At 36.7% G+C, this 19,357-nt stretch overlaps 1 protein-coding gene across 1 annotated transcript in view; it reads right to left on the bottom strand.

Moving 5' to 3' along the window:
* Positions 1-19,357, bottom strand: part of RASA1 (RAS p21 protein activator 1) — a gene marked incomplete at its 5' end in the record, with an annotated part of 144,733 nt that overhangs the window by 39,236 nt on the left and 86,140 nt on the right. The window contains 8 exons of the mRNA XM_081089009.1: positions 1,041-1,200; positions 1,907-2,079; positions 2,866-2,942; positions 3,487-3,644; positions 5,210-5,287; positions 7,570-7,657; positions 18,060-18,216; positions 18,917-19,037. Of these exons, the coding sequence (XP_080945135.1) occupies positions 1,041-1,200; positions 1,907-2,079; positions 2,866-2,942; positions 3,487-3,644; positions 5,210-5,287; positions 7,570-7,657; positions 18,060-18,216; positions 18,917-19,037 (1,012 nt within the window). The remainder of the gene's footprint in view (positions 1-1,040; positions 1,201-1,906; positions 2,080-2,865; positions 2,943-3,486; positions 3,645-5,209; positions 5,288-7,569; positions 7,658-18,059; positions 18,217-18,916; positions 19,038-19,357) is intronic.

The raw sequence follows: 19,357 nt of genomic DNA, 5'->3' as shown, positions 1-19,357 counted from the left end.
CCCCAGACTCTGACAAGAGGGAGATTTTGATATACATTTTACTAATTTTCTTTCATCTCTGACACTTCTATTATAGAGAAAGGGCAAATAGCAATATTAAAATATTTCCTCTAATTCCTTGTTTAAAAAATTTATTTTATTGACTTTTTACAGAGAGGAAGGGAGAGGGATAGAGAGTTAGAAACATCAATGAGAGAGAAACATCGATCAACTGCCTCCTGCACACCCCCTACTGGGGATGTGCCCACAACCAAAGTACATGCCCTTGACCGGATCGAACCTGGGACCCTTCAGTCCGCAGGCCGACGCTCTATATACTGAGTCAAACTGGTTAGGGCTAAATAATTCCCTTTTGATGTGCATGAAATTAATGCACTGGGCCAATAGTGATTTAAATAAAATTCTAAAAAACACAAATATTGCCAGTGTAAAATACATATCACCACTTGATCTTTCCTGACACATCTGTATATTACATTTTCTATGATTAAAAGTAAATAGTTTTAGATTTTACAGTTTATTTGGGGGAGCCTAGAGGCAAACACTGTCACTGAGTCAAAGTGCTGGCTAGAAGTTATTATTCTGACATATTTGTAAGCTGTTACAAAGCACTGTGTGCCTAGCTATAGTGCCCAGGAACTACTTATCTGTAGAATTTAGAAATGAAATTCAGCTGGCACCAATTTCTGTGCAATAAATTAGTAAGTAAAAAGTAAAAGAACATAGTATGTATATCACACTGTTCTTAATAAAGGACTAGAAGTCATTGATCTGCACACAGAAGTCACTTTCTTATGACTTCTAATACTAATTCGTCATGACAGAAACTTGTATTAAAATAACCACCACCCATACCAAGCCAGCACAAGAATCAGAACTGGCATTCTAACTAATTTTTAATAAAGGAAAAAATAATTTATTTTGCAAGATGATTAAACTGTTTAATATATTCTAACATAGAATCCACATATATTTGCTATTTAAAATCTAAGTGTTGACCAAATTTTTAAAAGTATCACATTAACACATCCATACTGTACCTTCCATGCTTATTTCTCTGTCATTTAGTGTACATAGCAACAATGATTCAAGTTTTTCATGAAGGAAAATCCTCAGTAGGATGCTAGCCAGTAGTGTTCGATCCTGTCCACACACATGTGATAAAGCATAGACTACATGAAGGTCCTTTTGCAGTATAAGCTAAAAATGACATCAAGAAAGATTGTTGAAAGTACAGCATTACGCATTCGCAGTGAGATTAACAAAATATGTTCTTTTACGTTCTTACTAGAGGCCCAGTATATGAAAATTCATGCACTGGGGGGGTGGGAGGAGGGTGTCCTTCAGCCCGGCCTGCCCCCTCTCACAGTCTGGGAGCCCTCAGGGGCGGGAGGCGACCCGGCCATCAGAGGAAGGCGACACCATCACACCTCTGCTGCTGCCACTGCCAGCAGTGTAAACCACGGGCGGCTGGGGGGCTGAGGGGACTGGGTGCCACCATCCTTGAGGGCGTGGCAGTCAATTAGCATATTTCCTTCTTATTGGCTGTGGGCACCACCGTCTTTCAGAGCAGGATAGTCAATTAGCATATTCCTTCCTTATTGGCTGTGGATGCTGCCATGTTTGCAACGGCATGAGGTTCAATTAGCAAATTCCCTCTTTATTAGACAAGGTATTTACAAATATGTTGTATTGAAAAAATTTATTTAAAAAAGAATAAGTTTGTAGCCTACATATTTTTGTTTCCTGAGACTAACCTCATACTACCAAAGGGTGTTCAACCCTCTTTTGTCTGTTAGTGTGACACTAAGCTATGGAATTATTACACTTAATGGATCTTTTATTAAATGTTAAATATTTCTGTTAATGCTGTAAAAAATAAGTAGACTGGTAAATAACTGATTACCTCTTTAAATTCGCTGTATTCTTCTTCTGGCATGATTTTTTCCATAGAATATCGTGCCCGGACACGCAGGGATCCTGGTTCAATACCTTTTAATGGTATATGGGAGCTGAGCAAAAACCATTCATCTGTGGCATGCCCTTTCTGTAACCGGCTCAATTGGCAGCGCATAAATACTTGGATAGAAAAACATCAAATGATTACTATCTAAAAAGATGACATTATAAATTAGTCGTACACGTAAATTATTCTGATATTTTGCCTTCTCTACAGTGTTAAATGCTTTTATTAAAGAAGTTTACTTCATTTAATATTTACTTCATTCATTTCTTGAATGTCTACTATGTGTCAAACTCTGTTACAGGCAATGATTTAGGATACAGGCATTATTAGGGAAATAAAGTAAACATTTTATAGAGAAAGATTCAGGCTTGGACCTATCTGTTAATACAAAGCACTTCTTTCTCTAAACATGACTTTTAAGAAGGTATTAACCTAATTCACAGATATGTGAAATGCTAAATCCCACTGCCACCTGTTTCAGCAACAGGCAGGGAAAAAGTGAACAAATAGTACACTCGTGTATATAGAAAAAAGTGTTTTAAATAGAGTGCTTTTTCCCACTTACTTGCAAAGTAGAAAAGGAAAAACCTAAAAAGGGTAAGAAGGGATAGGGGAAGAACAACAGAAAGATGACCACTTTCACTGTTTTCTTGTTCTTCCTACTCATTAGGAAGGGGAGGGTGAATAGATATGTAATTTAATCTTAAGGGCTTCAGTTTAGAGTATGTATAATTTAGTCATATCAATTATTTTTAGAAGTACAAAAAAACTACCTCAAATTATACTACTTGTACTTCTATTTTTAATTTCCATTTTCTATTATAGTACATTATGGATTTTAAAAGTACACAAAACATGTTTGTCTTTTAGTTTAGAAAGAAATTTCTGTATCAACTTACAGATATCAGGATCTTTGCTTTTCTTTGTTTTATTACTAAGAGTTATTTCAAATCTGTTGATGTCAGGAGGAAGATCACTAAAAGAGCAAAAAGAAATAGAATTAACAAAATGTCCTGGCATTAAGCTATTTAATTCATTTATTTCTAGTATCCAATAAGGCTCCTAGTTTGCTACTAAACAACCTGAATATGTTAGATTTACAACTAGATTCAAAATGTTTTATTGCTTGGTATATGGGAATATAGACCAGTAAATTACACTTTCCCTAACATCTTTATAACCTCCTCAGGTAAATCCTGGAAACCTTCGTAACATTTTATATTTGTATGTTAGTAAATGGTTTAGGACTTGTCACTAAATGCTAATTCATATTAATTACTAGGTGGAAAACAAAGGACATAGCACATTACTAAAAAAAAAGTGTGTGTGGGGGGGGGAAGGAGGGGGAAGTACTATCAAAATGACTGGACTTGGTGCCCTATTCTGACAGTTTAGATGCAGAAACAAAAATAAATACATACATACATACATACATACATACATAATAAAGAAAAAGTAAGGAATGAAAATGCAGTATGATAAAAGAAAATGATTTAATGTAACGATAAAACAAGACTTACTCAAAGACAAACTCTTCTGACCATACAGGGTTTTGGCCTTCCCTTGCATGAGTTTTTGCTACCTGGACACTGTTCAGGTAGATGTTGCAATATGGATTAGTAAAATGTTTTATTGGGAGTTTATGGGCTTCTTCAATATGTAAAACAAGGCTGCTGACCTAAAGAAAGCAAAAAAATTGTTACACCAGATTTCAAATATTATGCATTAAGTTTCTAAAGCAATTACTATAACTGTAATTTTGTTTTACAAGTTATTCCTCTAATTATATTCTTGCAGAAAGTGAAATATACCTTTTAATATAAAACCATGGTTCAGAGAAAAGGAAAAGGAATCTTTATTAACATAAGTAAACTGTCACAACTCAAATCAAAATCCTATTTGTTACATAATGCTCATTGAAAGATTTAATTTCGAAAAGAATTCCACAGTTATAAAGTATTTTTAAAACACACTCTACCTTTTCATTCTACAGAAAAGGAAACAGATCCAAAAAAGAATAGATATTTGTTAGTTTTGATGCCAAAACTTAGACCAGATACCTTCTAGTATCACGTCTTCTTTTCCCTCCTGCCACCTATTACCTGCATTAGGAAAGTTGCTTATCTGAGCCTCACCTTCCTCAGACATAAAATTAAAACAAAGTTTACACTGCAAGTTGCTGTAAAGATTCAAAATAATATGTGTAAAGCACATAGTAGAGTACCTGACATGAGGGTTTCAAGAGCTATTAGCTATAGCATATTATATTATACCTATAAATGATAATTTCATGGCTAAAATTTCACACAAGACAATCTGTAAAAATTCAACATGCTTTTCCATTGCTTACAAAATGTTAACATATGTTTTGAGAGCACATAGTGATTATGTGTATAAATTTCCTTGTGGAGTCAGTCTGTTGGTACAGGGGATGATATAAAATAGTAATCTAAATATTAATATCCATTTCCAATAGAACAATATGTTCAAATCATCAAGCTTATTGGAAAATTCCTATAAATAAAACACGAGTAACTTTGGTCAATAAACACTGTACTAAAATCACCCCGAAAATCAAGAATGTTAAAATTTCTTGATATTTAACCAATTATCTAGGGATAACTATAAAAAAAAAAAAAAAAGCAAAAGAAACGGAGAATATAAAGTTGACTTTATACACTTTGAAAGAAAGAGCCTAGCCTAACTCTCTATGAATGAACATACAGGACATGTTAATGTTTCAATTAAGATAGTATAGGATACTATCTAAGAGTTATGAAATGACATTTCAAAAATAAATTCTATAAAATGAAAAATTATTGGGATTAGTAATTCAAGGAAGATGATTTTTTCAATAAGTACTTTTAGTTCCACATTTTTGAAATAGGCATTTTTAAGGAAAAAAGAAAATAAAAGTGCCCAACAGAATAGTTTCTGTTACTGTTGGTTTGGTATTTTTATTTTGAGTGGAGGGGAAAAAAACACCCTTGGTAATGTATTTAAAAGATGCCATTATATGCCCAGCAGGTATATAAAGAAAATTCTCTTTCGTAAGGAAATAACTATTTCTCCTGCTACTGAAGCAAGTGGGAGCTTTAAATTGCCTGACAAAATTAATTTCTCTTAAGAACTCTATAAAGTATCTGAAATACTGCCCCAAACAGTTCATAATGTAATAAAAATAAAGAACAAAGTGATAAAACAAAATGTGACAGTCACAAATCAAAGAAAATTAAGTTTCACCTGACGCAAGCGTTTATTAGATGTCCCTGGACTACTTTTCCGTAAATTGCAAAATGCCTGCAGACCTTTCATCCAATCCTACAAGAAATAACAACAGTTCAAAGAAATATACTGTAGTACAGTTTAATTTCCAATCATCAATTTGTTAATTCAATATTCTTTCCTTTTTGAGATTGCCATTTTTTAAGCTCACAGTACTGCAATATGTTTGTACCCCAATAAAGTAAAACAATGATTTAAAAAAGTTTAATTCTGAAAAACTTGTGTTTCTGTAGATTTTCTAAATTAATGTTAAGTGTACAAAGAAGGGTACATTAATTAACCAAAATATTTTTGAATAGGTAAGCTGTTACACTTGAAATACCTAAAGCAGAATTTACTTGACGTATTTTATGAAAGGAGGGCTGCCTGCAAAACCAGTGGATAATGTGATGACTAATTTGATGACAAGCATTTTAATCTTCAACATTAGACTATGATATAAGTAGACATGTATAAGGGTATCTGGGTTATATATGTGTTTGAAATATAACATTAGATTTTAAAATGTTTACCCGAATATTCAAATTAAATTATAGCTACCTTTAAAAATGTTTAACCCATCTAGTGCTCTGGAGAGAGAGAAATTTTACATCTATGAAAAATAAATCTAAATATTTCACTTTGGAGTACATGTTTCTAGAAAGCTCTATATACCATTGCTTTACTCAATTATTTCTTTAATTTGTAGGCTATTTCAATGAACCTGAACTTTGTCAGTGTTTAGAGAACATCTTTATAGTAGGAGCAAATTAAGATCAATTATTACAGCTTTTAGGAATAGAAGAGAGGTCAAGCCTGTACGGCTCAGTAGTTGAGAGTTGACCTATGAACCAGGAGGTCACAGTATGATTCCCAGTCTGGGCATATGCCTGGGTTGCAGGACTGATCCTTAGTGTGGGGCATGCAGAAGGCAGCCAATCAATGATTTTCTCTCATCATTGATGTTTCTATCTCTCCCTCTCCCTTCTTCTCTGAAATCAATTTTTTAAAAGAAATAGCAGAGAGTAACCAGAAGAGAGCCACCAAAGTAATGAAAATTGGAAATATCAGTGGTATTTTGGACACTAGTATTTGGAAATACAGAATATAGAAAAAGTATATAAAAATGCAATAATAAAATGTTCTATTCATACAGCTCGGTGAGACATGCAAAACATACTGAAATATCAAGGTATGTAACACATCTTTATTTAGAAAGAGGACACGGTAAAATAACTAGAAGATGGGATAGTAAAGTTTAAATTTCCTTCCCAATTCAATTTCTAATATTTAAAAAAAGGTTACCAAATGTTTTGAGCCCCACTTTTTCATCTACGTTTAATAAAAAATTAGGGATATATACATATAAAATGTTTTTGTGTTATATGCTGAGTATTTGAGATATCTTGCAAAGATTTGAAATATGACTTGATTATGAGTCATAAAACAATGTTTCATTTATCAAGTTATTCTAGAGTCTAAGATATTTTCATAATTTTTAATGGATATTTTCATAAATTATGAAAGCATCCACAGCATCTGCCTCAAAGGCAAATTATCTTCTATTTCCAACGAAGTTGCTTACAAAGTAGTTGCTTTCTTTGACCTCTTAACCACCTTCAAGTTCCTTCCATAGAATAGAAGCAGAAATATAGCCATATTTTCACAAAATACCACTAAAAAACAGGAAATATGATTCAAAAAACTCAAAATATCTTAAAAGGAATTTTTTAAAAAACATTATTTCTTCATAGTATTAGTTATACACTAAAGGTTTTTAGAAGGGCATTGCAAATAGATCATTGGCTAGTCCAAAAAGCAGACATTATACTTAAGACTTATAAAAAATTCCTAAAATAGTTTTCTTTCTGATGACCGAACTTCTGTTTTTGGATATGGAATTCAACCAGTGAAAAATAACAACACTTGTGAGCAAAACTAACTGGCTTACCTTTTGATTGTACTGAGAATATCTATAACCTTTCCGCGAAGAGGATTTTAAATAAGCATTCTCAGTTGGACTCAACATCACAGAATATTTAAAGGCCAATTTAAAATGGAGTTTTCATTTATAATAACCCTTCACTGTGTTTTTCTGCATTTCTTTAAAAAAATAAGTTTTATACCTGAAAGATCTCATTCCTTAAAATAAAAAGATGATTACATTTCAAACATCCTTTTTATCACAAAACAAAGGCTTGTGAAGTATATAAATTTCTAATCTCTCTGTGTGTGTGTGTGTGTGTGTGTGTGTGTATGAATTAATGTCAACTGTAATTGAAAAATAAATTAAAGAAAACATGGGCTAAATGTTTACACTGAAGAAACAATTAACTTACCTCTGCTTGTTCTGGAGTTTCGCCTGCAAAGTAAAAGATGTAATGTTCTTCACTAAAGTGCTGAACTACTATCTGAAAACAGTTTGGCCTTTAAATACAAACAAAAAAGTTATTAGGCAGCTTAACAAAAAGTACTATTAACTTAAAAAACTTATAAACTACTTAAAAAAAAATCACAATATATTAAATAATTTATATAAAATTAACATAACTCTTAGAGAAATTCTCCATTGTACCAGGTCATTACTAAAAAGAAAATGTCCGTTGCATATATTTTAGAAAACTTTTTAGACAAAAATTTTTAAAATTTTATTTATCTGTCAAAGTTTAAAAACTTTAAAGCTACTGTATAAATTAATTTTAAAGGACATTAGAAATAGAAAACTTACAAAGGAATTGAAGCAAAAATGTTAGAATTTCACATAGCTATTCTAAACACTTTTTAAAAGCAAATAAAATGTTACTAAATGTATTGATTCAGGATGATATAAAATATACATTTATCTGCACTGGAAAAAGACTACAAACATATTTGTAGACCAAAAATGTTCTTAGTGGTTATCTCTGAGTAGATGGGTCAATTTTCATTTTCTTGTTTATAATTTTACTAGCGTCCCAGTGCACGAAGGTTCGTGCACTGGGGGGTGGATCCCTCAGCCCGACCTGCACCCTCTCCAATCTGGGAGTTTCTGTCTGTCTTTGCAATCATATGAGCGAATTGTCTGAGACCCCAACCCAGTGTGGTTTGTTGCTCACAGAATAATAGAGGCATTTTTTTTTCTTTGCTTCATTGGTGGAGATTTCCTGGAAGTTCTAGGATATCTTCCCTTTAATTTTTCCTAGACACTCTGATTTTACTTATGTCTCTCACCTTTGCTTTCCCTCCATCTTCCACCACAACAGTAACTTGCTCCAGGCTCACTTTGCTCTAGTGTCTAGGACAGTGGTCGGCAAACTCATTAGTCAACAGAGCCAAATATCAACAGTACTTCTTCCAAATAGACTCGCCCAGGCTGAAAACCAACTTCTGCGCATGGGCCACAAAGTTTCAATTGCACTGTATGTGTGCCCGCATGTGGTATTTTGTGGAAGAGCCACACTTCATAGGGCCAAAAAGCCACATAATCAGATATTGAGGTTGGATATGAACTTTCAAACACTGTAATTACAATGTTCAAGGAGATAGATAACAAGAGAATTTTTCCAGCTAACTAGCTCTATAAAAGAATTAAATGGAGATCCTGGCTGGGTAGCCCCATTGGTTAGAGTGTCATCCAGATATGCTAAGGTCGTGAGTTCTCTCTTGGGTCAGGGAACATACAGGAAGCAACCAATGAATGCCTAAGTAAGTGGAACAACCAATTGATCTCTCTCTCTCTCCTTCCTTTCTCCCTTCCTCTCACTCTAAAATCAATTAAATTAAGACTTAATAAATGCATTAAATTTTAAAAGAATGGATTAGTGAACTGAAAGACAAATCAGAAAAAAATCCAGCCTAAGTCATAGAGAAGGAAAAATGATGAAAAGCATAGAAAACTATATAACAGACAAATGGACATAGTAAGAAGATATAATGTGCAGCACAACTCCCAGAAGATGAAAGATAATGTGGAAGACTATTTAGAGAGCTACTGACCAAGAACTTTCTAAAACTGGCAATAGACAACAGGTCTGAGGTTAATGAATAAGTTCTACAAACATTAGGATAAATTTTAAAGGAAAATTACTGTAGGCACATTTTGGTTTAACTGCTAAAAATCTAAGATAAGGAACGCATGTCAAAGCATCCAGAGAAAAGAAAAAGACAGTACCTTGAAGAGAGAGAGGAAAAAAAGAGAGATACGTTATCTCTAAAAGAGAAACAATTAGAATGAAAACAAAAATGTTGCAGGGCAGAAAACAATCTTTAAAATGCTGAAAGAACATAATTGCCAACCTCAAATTTAATATCCAGCAAAAAAACCTTAATGAAAACAAATACTGCAATAGTATAAAGATAAAGATGTAAAAGTTCCCACATATATTTCAATACAATAGCTCTGTATCTTTGAAATGTCTTTAACTTGTGCCCTGAAATGGTTATTTAAAGTAAAACAGTGTAAAAGGGTAAAGGGAGATAAATGGTGACAGAAGACTTGAATTTGGGTGGTGAACACATAAAACTATATAAAGATGATATGCTATAGAATTGTACACCAAAACCTATATAATTTTAGTTACCAATACCACCACCATAAAGTAAATAAAAATTTAAAAAATAGCCCTGGCCAGTTTGGCTCAGTGATTCAGTGTTGGCCTGTGGACTGAAGGATCCTAGATTTGATCCCAGTTAAGGACAGGTGTCTTTTGATTCCTAGCCCTGGTGGGGATGCGTGTGGGAGGCAGCCAGTTGATGTGTCTCTCTCACATGAATGTTTCTCTGTGTCTCTCTGCTCCTTTTCACTCTCTAAAAAGCAATGGAAAAGTATCCTCAGGAGACGTTTAAAAACAAAAAAAAATTTTAATAAAGTAAAGCAATATTAAGAGTCAGAAGCTTCATATAAAGAAATAGAGACTAAAAGACCTCTTAATATTGAAAATAATCTGAAAAATTTGTGCAGCTGTGCAATCAGAGTGGACAGGAAAACAGCCAAATGAGCAATTCCTTCACAACATTCCTGAACATGCATACCATCACATCTATTGCAGAGGGCTGCCTTTAACTTCACATTAGACTGCACCTTAATGCTGAAAGTCCATCAGTGTACTGGATTCTATGCTTGCAAAATGCAAGAAATGTTCAATGCCTGCCATATATTTGATAATACAACAAAGAAAAAGATAACAGCATTTATCCACAATTCCTCCTTTGTGCTATATGTCCATTTTCTGATACATAATTTGGTATTACCCTGTTTTTCACTAGTCCTATTATCTGGTAGAGGTATCTTTTCACTTCCTTGAAATATATGTTACAGATGCTGTTTTCCTTGGCATTCAACTCAGGATTTCTTGGAATTTCCCAACTATTTTACAGTAATGCACACACAAATACAGTTGAGATGGTAAACTGGCATACCTCGGGGGAAAAAACACCACTTTTTAAAATAAGAAACTTTTGTTACTTCCCATGGATATATCTACACAATGGAATACTACGCTGCAGTAAAAAAAAAAAGAAGGAACTCTTGCCATTTGCAGCAGCATGGATGGAACTGGAGAGCATTATGTTAAGTGAAATAAGAAAGTCAGAGAAAGATAAATACCACATGATCTCACTCATTTGTGGATTACAGAGAACAACATAGACTGATGAACAGGGCCAGATCCAAAGACAGAGAAACAGTGATCAGACTATCAATCCCCAGAGGGAAAGTAGGGGAGGGTGGGGGTAAGGGGAAAAGATCAACCAAAGGATATGTATGTGCGCATATAAGTCAAACCAATGGACATGGACAATAGGGGTATGAGAGCATGAATGTGGGGAAGGGGGGAGGTTGAGGGTTATTGGGGGGGGATGAGGACACACTTGTAATACCTTAACCAATAAAGAAATTAAACATTAAAAAAAAAACAACAGAAAAACTTGTGTTACTTCCCATGGATATAACTTTTCCATAGTAAGTTTAGACTTGGTATCTACATCTACACTAATAAAAGACAAAGATGCTAATTAACTGTACCTTCACTACGCCCACCAGCCAATCAGAAGAGTATGCAAATTAACCCAACAAAGATGGCCGTTAAATTTGCATACTGCAGGTGGGGCGGGCAGCACCAGATGCCACCCAGGGAGGGGGAGCCAGTGATCGCCCCAGCTAGAAGCCTGAGGCCTGGGCAGGGGCAGAGCCTTTGATCGGAGCGGGCTGGGGGTCCCCTGCCCAGGCCTAAGGCCCCGACCAGAGGTCTTAGGACTGGGCAGGCGATCGGAGCTGCCTGGGAGTCCCCTGCCCAGGCCTGACGCTCCTCTGGCCTGGGCATGGGCGGAACCTGCTATCAGAGCAGGCTGCGGGTCCCTTGCCCAAGCCTAACGCCCCAGCCAGAGGCCTGAGGCCTGGGCATGGGCGGAGCCGGCAATCGCCCGGGACTTGGGGTCCCCTGCTCAGGCCTAATGCCTGGCCTAAGGCCTCAGGCCTGGGCAGGGGCCAAGCTGGGGATCCGTGTGAACTACAAAGGAAACACCTTTTCTGACCGCTCATTGGCTAAGCTCCCTGTATGCCACTGGTAATATTCTTAGTAACTTGGGTAATAAGAATCCAAGAAGGTGATATAGGGTTTTTCCACCTCACTCCTGGAGAAAAATACGAAGGTCTGCTGCTGGAGGGTCTAAGAAATATCACATCCTGTCTTGGCTGATTTGGCTCAGTAGATAATGCCTCGGCCTGCCTACCACAGGGTCTGGGTTCATTTCTGACCAAGGGCGTGTACCTAGGTTGCAGGCTCTTCCCTGGCTGGGGCCCAGGTCAGCGCTCATGCAGGAGACAACCAATCAGAGTTCCTCTCACTTTGATGTTTCTGTTTTACCCTTTCTCTTCCACATTCTCTAAAAACGAATGGAAACATATCCTCAGGTAAGGATAAAAAAATAAAGAAATTTCATATCCTATGGAAGACACATCTTGAAAATGCCTAAAGAAAGTTGTCATTTTTTCATGGTGAAGGGACTGGAGTCCGTGTTGATGAAAACACCTTTGTGGCTGCGGTGATTGGCAGTGGCTGCAGCAGTGGGGTGATGGGGCTGGTGCCTTCCCCTGATCAGCCCAGTCGCCTCCCACAAAGTGAGGCCAGACTGCGGCTTAGGCCTGCTCCCCAAGGGGAGGAGGGAGAGGGCCTAAACCGTCAGTAGGACATCCCCTGAGGGCTCCCAGAATGTGAGAGAGGGCAGGCTAGGCTAAGGGACCAACCCCCCCCACCCCCAGTGAATGAATTTTGTGCACCGGGTCCCTAGTCTATACTAATAAAAGGGTAATATGCTAATTAGACCAGGAGACTGGCCAAGGCGGGCAATTGGGGGCCATGAGGCCAGCTGGAGAGGGCAGTTGGGGACAATCAGAACAGCGGTGCGGGGGGGGGGGGCAGTTGGGGATGAGCAGGCCAGCAGGGGGGTAGGGGGGCAGTTGGAGGCAAGAAGGCCGGCAGGCAGAGTGGTTAGGGGTGATTGGGCAGGCAGGCAGGTGAGTAGTTAGGAGCCAGCGGTCCCAGATTACGAGAGGAATGTCCAACTGCCAGTTTACACCGACAGTTGGACATCCCCTGAGGGGTCCCAAATTGGAGAGGGTGCAGGCCGGGCTGAGGGACACCCCCCCACCCCCGTGCATGAATTTCGTGCACCAGACCACTAGTCTATATATTAAAAGCCTAAGCGACTGTTACAACTGGACAACCAGCAGATAGCTATGACACGCCCTGACCACCAGGGGGCAGCTGCTCAATGCAGGAGTGCGCTCCCACAGCTAACCTCCCACAGTCAGCCAACCTCCCGCAGTCCCTCCTCCCGGCAAGCTGACCCCCATCAGGACTGGGTGAGATGGCCCCAAATGGCCCCGATTGCCAGCCAGGCCAAGGGACCCCACCCATGCATGAATTCATGTATCGGGCCTCTAGTCATTAAATAAAATTCTTGACCCAGACTTTTACAAATGTCTTCAAATTCTTGAGTCACTTTCAACAAGAAACTGCACAATAAGCAAGTGATGATTTGGTAGCAAATGGTAAATGTGTATTTACTGCTTTACACTACCTGACAGAAACACCTTTCTTAATATCATTAACCAGAATAGGAATAATTATGTCTTTTAAAATTGCATTTAAAAGATCTGATCTTTCAACTCCAGAAGGTCTTTTCTTTACTTGGCAAATCTAACGTTGACCTTTCTTTTGATACTACAAACGGGTTTTCAATCCAGTTGCATGTTAATATAAAGTTCATCAAAATAATGGTAAAGCCTTTCCTCAAACTATATAGCTGTTGCTTTATTGATCTTAATAATTCTTTAAGATTCATATTATTCAAATTATAAGTATTACTAGTGAGGCATTTTTAACCTCACTTTTCCAAAGTTGAATTTCTGCTTTGAATCCAAAAACTTTCAGAACATGTTAGTATCTTTTTGTGCTGTACTTCCAACTTGAGGAAGTTTACCCATTCTTCAATAAATCTGCAAAGTGAGAATCACTCATCAAAGTTTTCTTTTTCCTAGATCATAAACTTTAGATCAGTGGTCGCCAACCAGTAGTCTGTGAGGTCCGAAAGGTTGGTGACCGCTGCTTTAGATAGCTTATATACTCTGATATCAAACAGGACAGTGGTATACTGATCCCATTTCTTCCCATAAAACTAAAAACATGCAGCTAACGCAGCATGGATTTTATTAGGTTCTATGTAAAAATATTATTTCATATGGAATTCAAGTATACAAACTATTACATATCAGAGCATCTCTGTATTGCTTATTTTCCAGAATAATTTTTGATGTAAATCTTTTAAATATTTCTATCATGAAGCCTTATCATCAGAAACTTAAAATACTATTTCCATAATATCTTCCTAGTTTCTTTGAATGCCCAATAATTTACTTCCAAGTCTGCAGTGAAAATGTATTCGCTGTACCTTTCGACTCATCAATTCATTTACTGACAATCGTAATCAGAACACAATCTATTAGCATTTGAAAGTGGTATGGTATCTCTTCTAGTTCTTTTGCTTTTTGGTCTCAAACACAGAGTTGGCAGTTTTCATGCAGACTGATAAAACAAGCAGCTCTCCAGCTCTATGAAGCATATTTGGCTTTAGCTTTAGCTGTAATTGCAGGATCTCTTAACAAGTGTTAACCTGATACTGCAGGAACAGAAATATGAGAGGAGAGGATTAGGGGAAGGGAGGAGAGAGAGACTGGTGTTTTTGAAGCTCACAGTTCTTTAGCAGTATGGTGCCAGCACAATGTACTTGGCACCGATGATTTATTCAGTAACTATTATGCAATATTTAAGCTGAGGAAGACAATATTTATTGGACTTTATCTAAATTCTATGCATTTCTTATTAAGTGGCCTACTTAATGGGTTGGATTTTTAAAATTAAGACTATTATTTCTATCTTGTGAATTTAATGACTTGCCAGTTTTAAGCACAAAATTGCCTTTATGGTATGGTGGGAAAATAAATATTTGTACATTAAAGTCAATCATAACATAACATAATGAAAAATATATAAATTAGTTATGTTTTTCAAGAAAGCCCTCATATTTTACAGTAATGCAATTTTAACTTCTGTGTTAACAGAAAAAATGTATGAAAAACAAAATGAAACTAAATTTTAAACATGAACATAGAAAGTTAACTACATTGATGATCAACAAAAAACAGTGAATAAAATAATATTCAGAGTATCTGGGTGATACAATAAGCAAGTCACAGAGAAGTACTGAGGTATGGCCTCTATAGAGAACTTTCTGCCTACAGTGTTACGTACCAATTCTTTTGCCACAATAAAACAAGAATTTCAACAGTTTATAGAACCATATAACTTCAAGTGTTATAATTTTTACAACCACTAATATTTTAAGAACAGCTATAACTTATTCATGACATACTGAAGCTCTGCCTTACTTAAATGGATTCATACTTATCCTTCAATAGTTTAAACCACCTATTTCATATTACTCATCTCAATAAGCTAAGTCTCCAAATTCTCTTCCCTCTTGCAACTAATGATAGCACAAATAAGCTATAGTGTGACTATCTCCCTGACATCCATTTTATACCCCATAGAACAAAATATCCTCACTGTTTGGGTGGGATGACCTCCAGTAGTAGGGCTGGGCACGCAATGGTCTCCATTCTATTGCTACCTCAGGGAACCCAAGACTAGAAACTGCTAGAGGTGGCTCAATCCTATTCTCTGGATTTTCAATAGATCTGGAGGGAATGCTCACTCCTTTCTCTGATGTTATTTGTCACCTTGGTACCATGAAGGAAACTGCTCTGTGAGAAAGAATCCAGCACACACAAAGGAAGGCAAAGCAAAAAGCTGAAAAGGAGCCAGATGTCTTACCAAAACTTTTTTCCTTGTGTTTTATTTTTGTTTACTTTTTGGAACAGCTATTTTTATGGGATATTATGAAGTGTTCAGAAAAAAGGGGGGAGGGTATCAAAGTCAAATAAATTAGTGAAATACTTAATATTCTACTCCACTTTTAATGATTCACATTACAAACACTAGCTGAGACTCCAAAAAGCGCTGCTGTAGGGAAACTATTCAGTTCAGCATTTCACAAAGCTATTTTAACCATTTAAAAAAACTATCAAAAAAAAATACAAAAACAAAAAACAAAAACAAAAAACTGACTATCTCTTAAACTCATAAATAACACTACTGTGATCTCCAAAACAATTTGGAAAAAAGAAATGACGAAGTTGTCACTCTACAGGTATCTCTCATGTAGTTTTACCAATTTAGTTAGTATAAAACTAGAAATGCCATCCTACAGCAGAAAAACAAGTTGCTAAAAACATTTTAATTGCTTTGTGTTTTATTAATCATAACAGTAAGTAATAAGAATGGTTAATATATCTAAAAAGATTCTAAAATGGATTACTGATAATACAGATGATGGAAGGTAAAGAAAGACTCTTGTACTTGAGCAAAAAAACTAGATGTAATCAACAGCTGGATTTGCCTTGTGATGTTCAGGATTTAGCTGTAGTGTATACATTTTATATATTTTTCTAAACTTTAAAATATGGGTAAGAAAAATGTTTTATTATCAAATCTGAGATATTCTCCTACTAAAACAATTACTTTTATATTTCAACTAGGGGCCCGGTGCACGAAATTTGTGCAGGGGGGTGGGTAGGCAGGTGGGGGGGTGGGGGGGTGGTCCCTTAGCCCAACCTGCATCCTCTCCAATCTGGGAGCCCTCAGGGGAGCCCTCTCCAATCCAGGAGTTTCTGTTTTTGCAATCATATGAGCGAATTGTCTGAGACCCCAACCCAGTGTGGTTTGTTGCTCACAGAATAATAGAGGCATTTTTTTTTCTTTGTTCCATTGGTGGAGATTTCCTAGAAGTTGCAGGATATCTTCCTTTGAATTTTTCCTTGACACTCTGACTTTACTTATGTCTCTCACCTTTGCTTTCTCTCCATCCCCCACCTGCAAGAGTAACTTGCTCCAGGATCACTTTGCTCGAGTGTCTAGACCAGGGGTGGGCAAACTACAGCCCACGGGCCGGATCCGGCCTGTTCGGCTGTTCTATCCGGCCCGCGGAGCCGAAAGAGTGGAGGATTCTCTTGCTCTCCCCTCCGCCCCTTCACCAGCAGCAGTGTTAACATGGCAACGTCGGGAAATACGGCCGCAGCTCCTTCTTCTGAGTCCCATTGTGGCCCTCGAGTCAAAAAGTTTGCCCACCCCTGGTCTAGGAAATCCCGCAATGCATCTGCCACCAGAACTATGATTCCCAGAGTTCCTGGTGTTCCCCGCGCTCTGGGCTTCCACTCCTGGTCCAGGGGCTGCCACCAGAACTATGATTCCCAGAATTCCTGGTGCTCCCTACACTCTGGGCTTTCACACCCCCAAGCCACCTGCTCTCAGTCCACTCTCCCAAGCCCTTAAACCGCCTGCTCTCTGTCCGCTCTCCTGCTCTGCCAAGCCCCCCAAGCCGCCTGCTCTCCCACCCCACCCCCAGCTGCTCAGCACCTGCGTGCATGCGCACTGCCCACAGGCCCACCATCTTTGTCAGGTTAATTTGCATACTCACTCCTGATTGGCTGTGGGCATTGCAGAGGGGTGGTCAATTTACATATTTGTCTATTATTAGTGTAGACTAAAGGCCTGTTGCATGAAAAAATTCGTGCAATAGGCCTCCCCTTCCCCTGGCTCCCTGCACCGGTTTTCCTTCGGCACTGGGAACCCAGGCCTTTGCTCCGGCCAGAGCCGCCTTCACTCTTCGCTCCGCCACGTCCCGCCTACATATGCAAATTAACCACCAGATGGCGATTAATTTGCATATCTCACTGATTAGCCAATGGGAAGCGTAGGGAAAGTACGGTCAATTACCCTGTTTGTCTATTATTAGTAGGATTGTTTCTCAATGTCACATTACTTAGAAACACGCCTATCAAGTTAACAATACAAATGAATATACACCTACCACTATCAGATGCACTAAGTTAACAGAGAATGTTATAAAATAGGGTGAAAATAACTAGTCTCAGGGTAAGTCACTCAAATGATTGGTGATAGGGACCGAGAAGAAACATGCTATACACAGGTCAAGTCTTACTATAGGAAATGTTGTTCCAAAGTTCTAACTAATACAGTGGAGTAGAATTTTATGCACAGATTAGTCTGAAGTAAGTAAGGAAGACAAAAATTATCCTAGAAAGTAAATCTGATATCTTCGGATGATTTTAAGGCTCTCAAAATTGGTTTTCTATTATTTGAAATGATCTGAACACACCCACTATTTTTATTAATAAAACAGTTACAAAAGAAACAGGAAACCAATTTCTTACCTGTCAAAGAGACTGTCATGAACAACATAGACAGAACATACACTGAGATCTATTAATCCTTTTGGTTTTGTAGCTCGTTTTTCACTCTCAAAATAAATAAGTTGGGCATCACTGCCCTCTAAAATAAAATATAAATTTTTCCACCGTTTTCCTTTGCCTGTTAGAAAAAGAAAAGTTCCCTTAGCCAAATGATGAATGATGTCATACATATTAAAATCATAAAAATTATCATTACTGAAAAGAAAATATTTTAATTTTTATTCCAAAGCTTAAATAACATACTAATCCTTAGAAAATGAGAAAATGTTTATAATTTACCTGTAGAAAACTGAATATTGTTATATTGCTTCTTTTTTAATGAATCAGAGTAAATGACAAGGGTATCTAACCTATATTTTTGGAAATTTCATTATGATAAACTCTTCAAAATTTTTTATTTAGGAGTAATTTTTTCAGTCATAAAAACACACACAACAATTAAAAATAAAACTCTTCCAGTAACCATGTGCCCTTCCAGCCCCCTAACATTTCTCAAGTCAGATTGAGGCCAATCTATAAAATAATACCATAAATATGCCAAGTTTCTCTTTTAAAAAATGGGGTGGGGGTGGTGTTATGATGTAAGAACGAGGCAAAGAATCAAATGCCTAGCACTGGAACTGACCTCAGGACTTAAAGACAATTGGAAATACATAAGCTGTTTCCTAAAACTTTAAAAGCTCTCTAATCAAGGGTCAATTACGAATAATTCATGTCAAAACAACTTATTAGGTAACATATCTCAATGTAAGCACAATGCTTCTATTTAAATAACAAAATACTGAAATTGAATCTTTAGTCTTAAGGTTTACACTTACCCTTTTTTAGAAGGTAACCTTTTTTAACAATATTTTTATAAAAGGCATCTTTTGTTTTTCGACGAATTGTATTATATATTTCTTTTCCATCCACTGTATCATTGAGTACTTGTTCTTGATCCTGAGTTTTTAAAAAAAGTATTAAAATTGTTTCATGAATTCTTGATTGAAATTAAATAAAATACACTCAACTACAAATTAAAAACAAGATTATGTGTCTACCTAGACATTAAGAAAATATTTTAAGTACTAAAATCTAAATGATTGTAACACATATATTAAGAGGTCATTTGCTTTCCAAAGAAATTCTCAAAAAGGTTTCTTTACCATTTCTCAAAAACAGACAACTAATTACCTATTTTCAAAAATACAGTATGAAAAATGTATTTTCAAAAATATAGTTCAAAATCCCTTTATCTCTGGTTTTGTTTTCTATGTTTT

Source organism: Myotis nattereri (genome assembly GCF_964212035.1).
Source record: "Myotis nattereri genome assembly, chromosome: 4".
Lineage (NCBI taxonomy): Eukaryota > Metazoa > Chordata > Mammalia > Chiroptera > Vespertilionidae > Myotis > Myotis nattereri.
The sequence above is the reverse complement of the archived record's forward strand: the minus strand, read 5'-3'. Positions and strand labels throughout refer to the sequence as shown.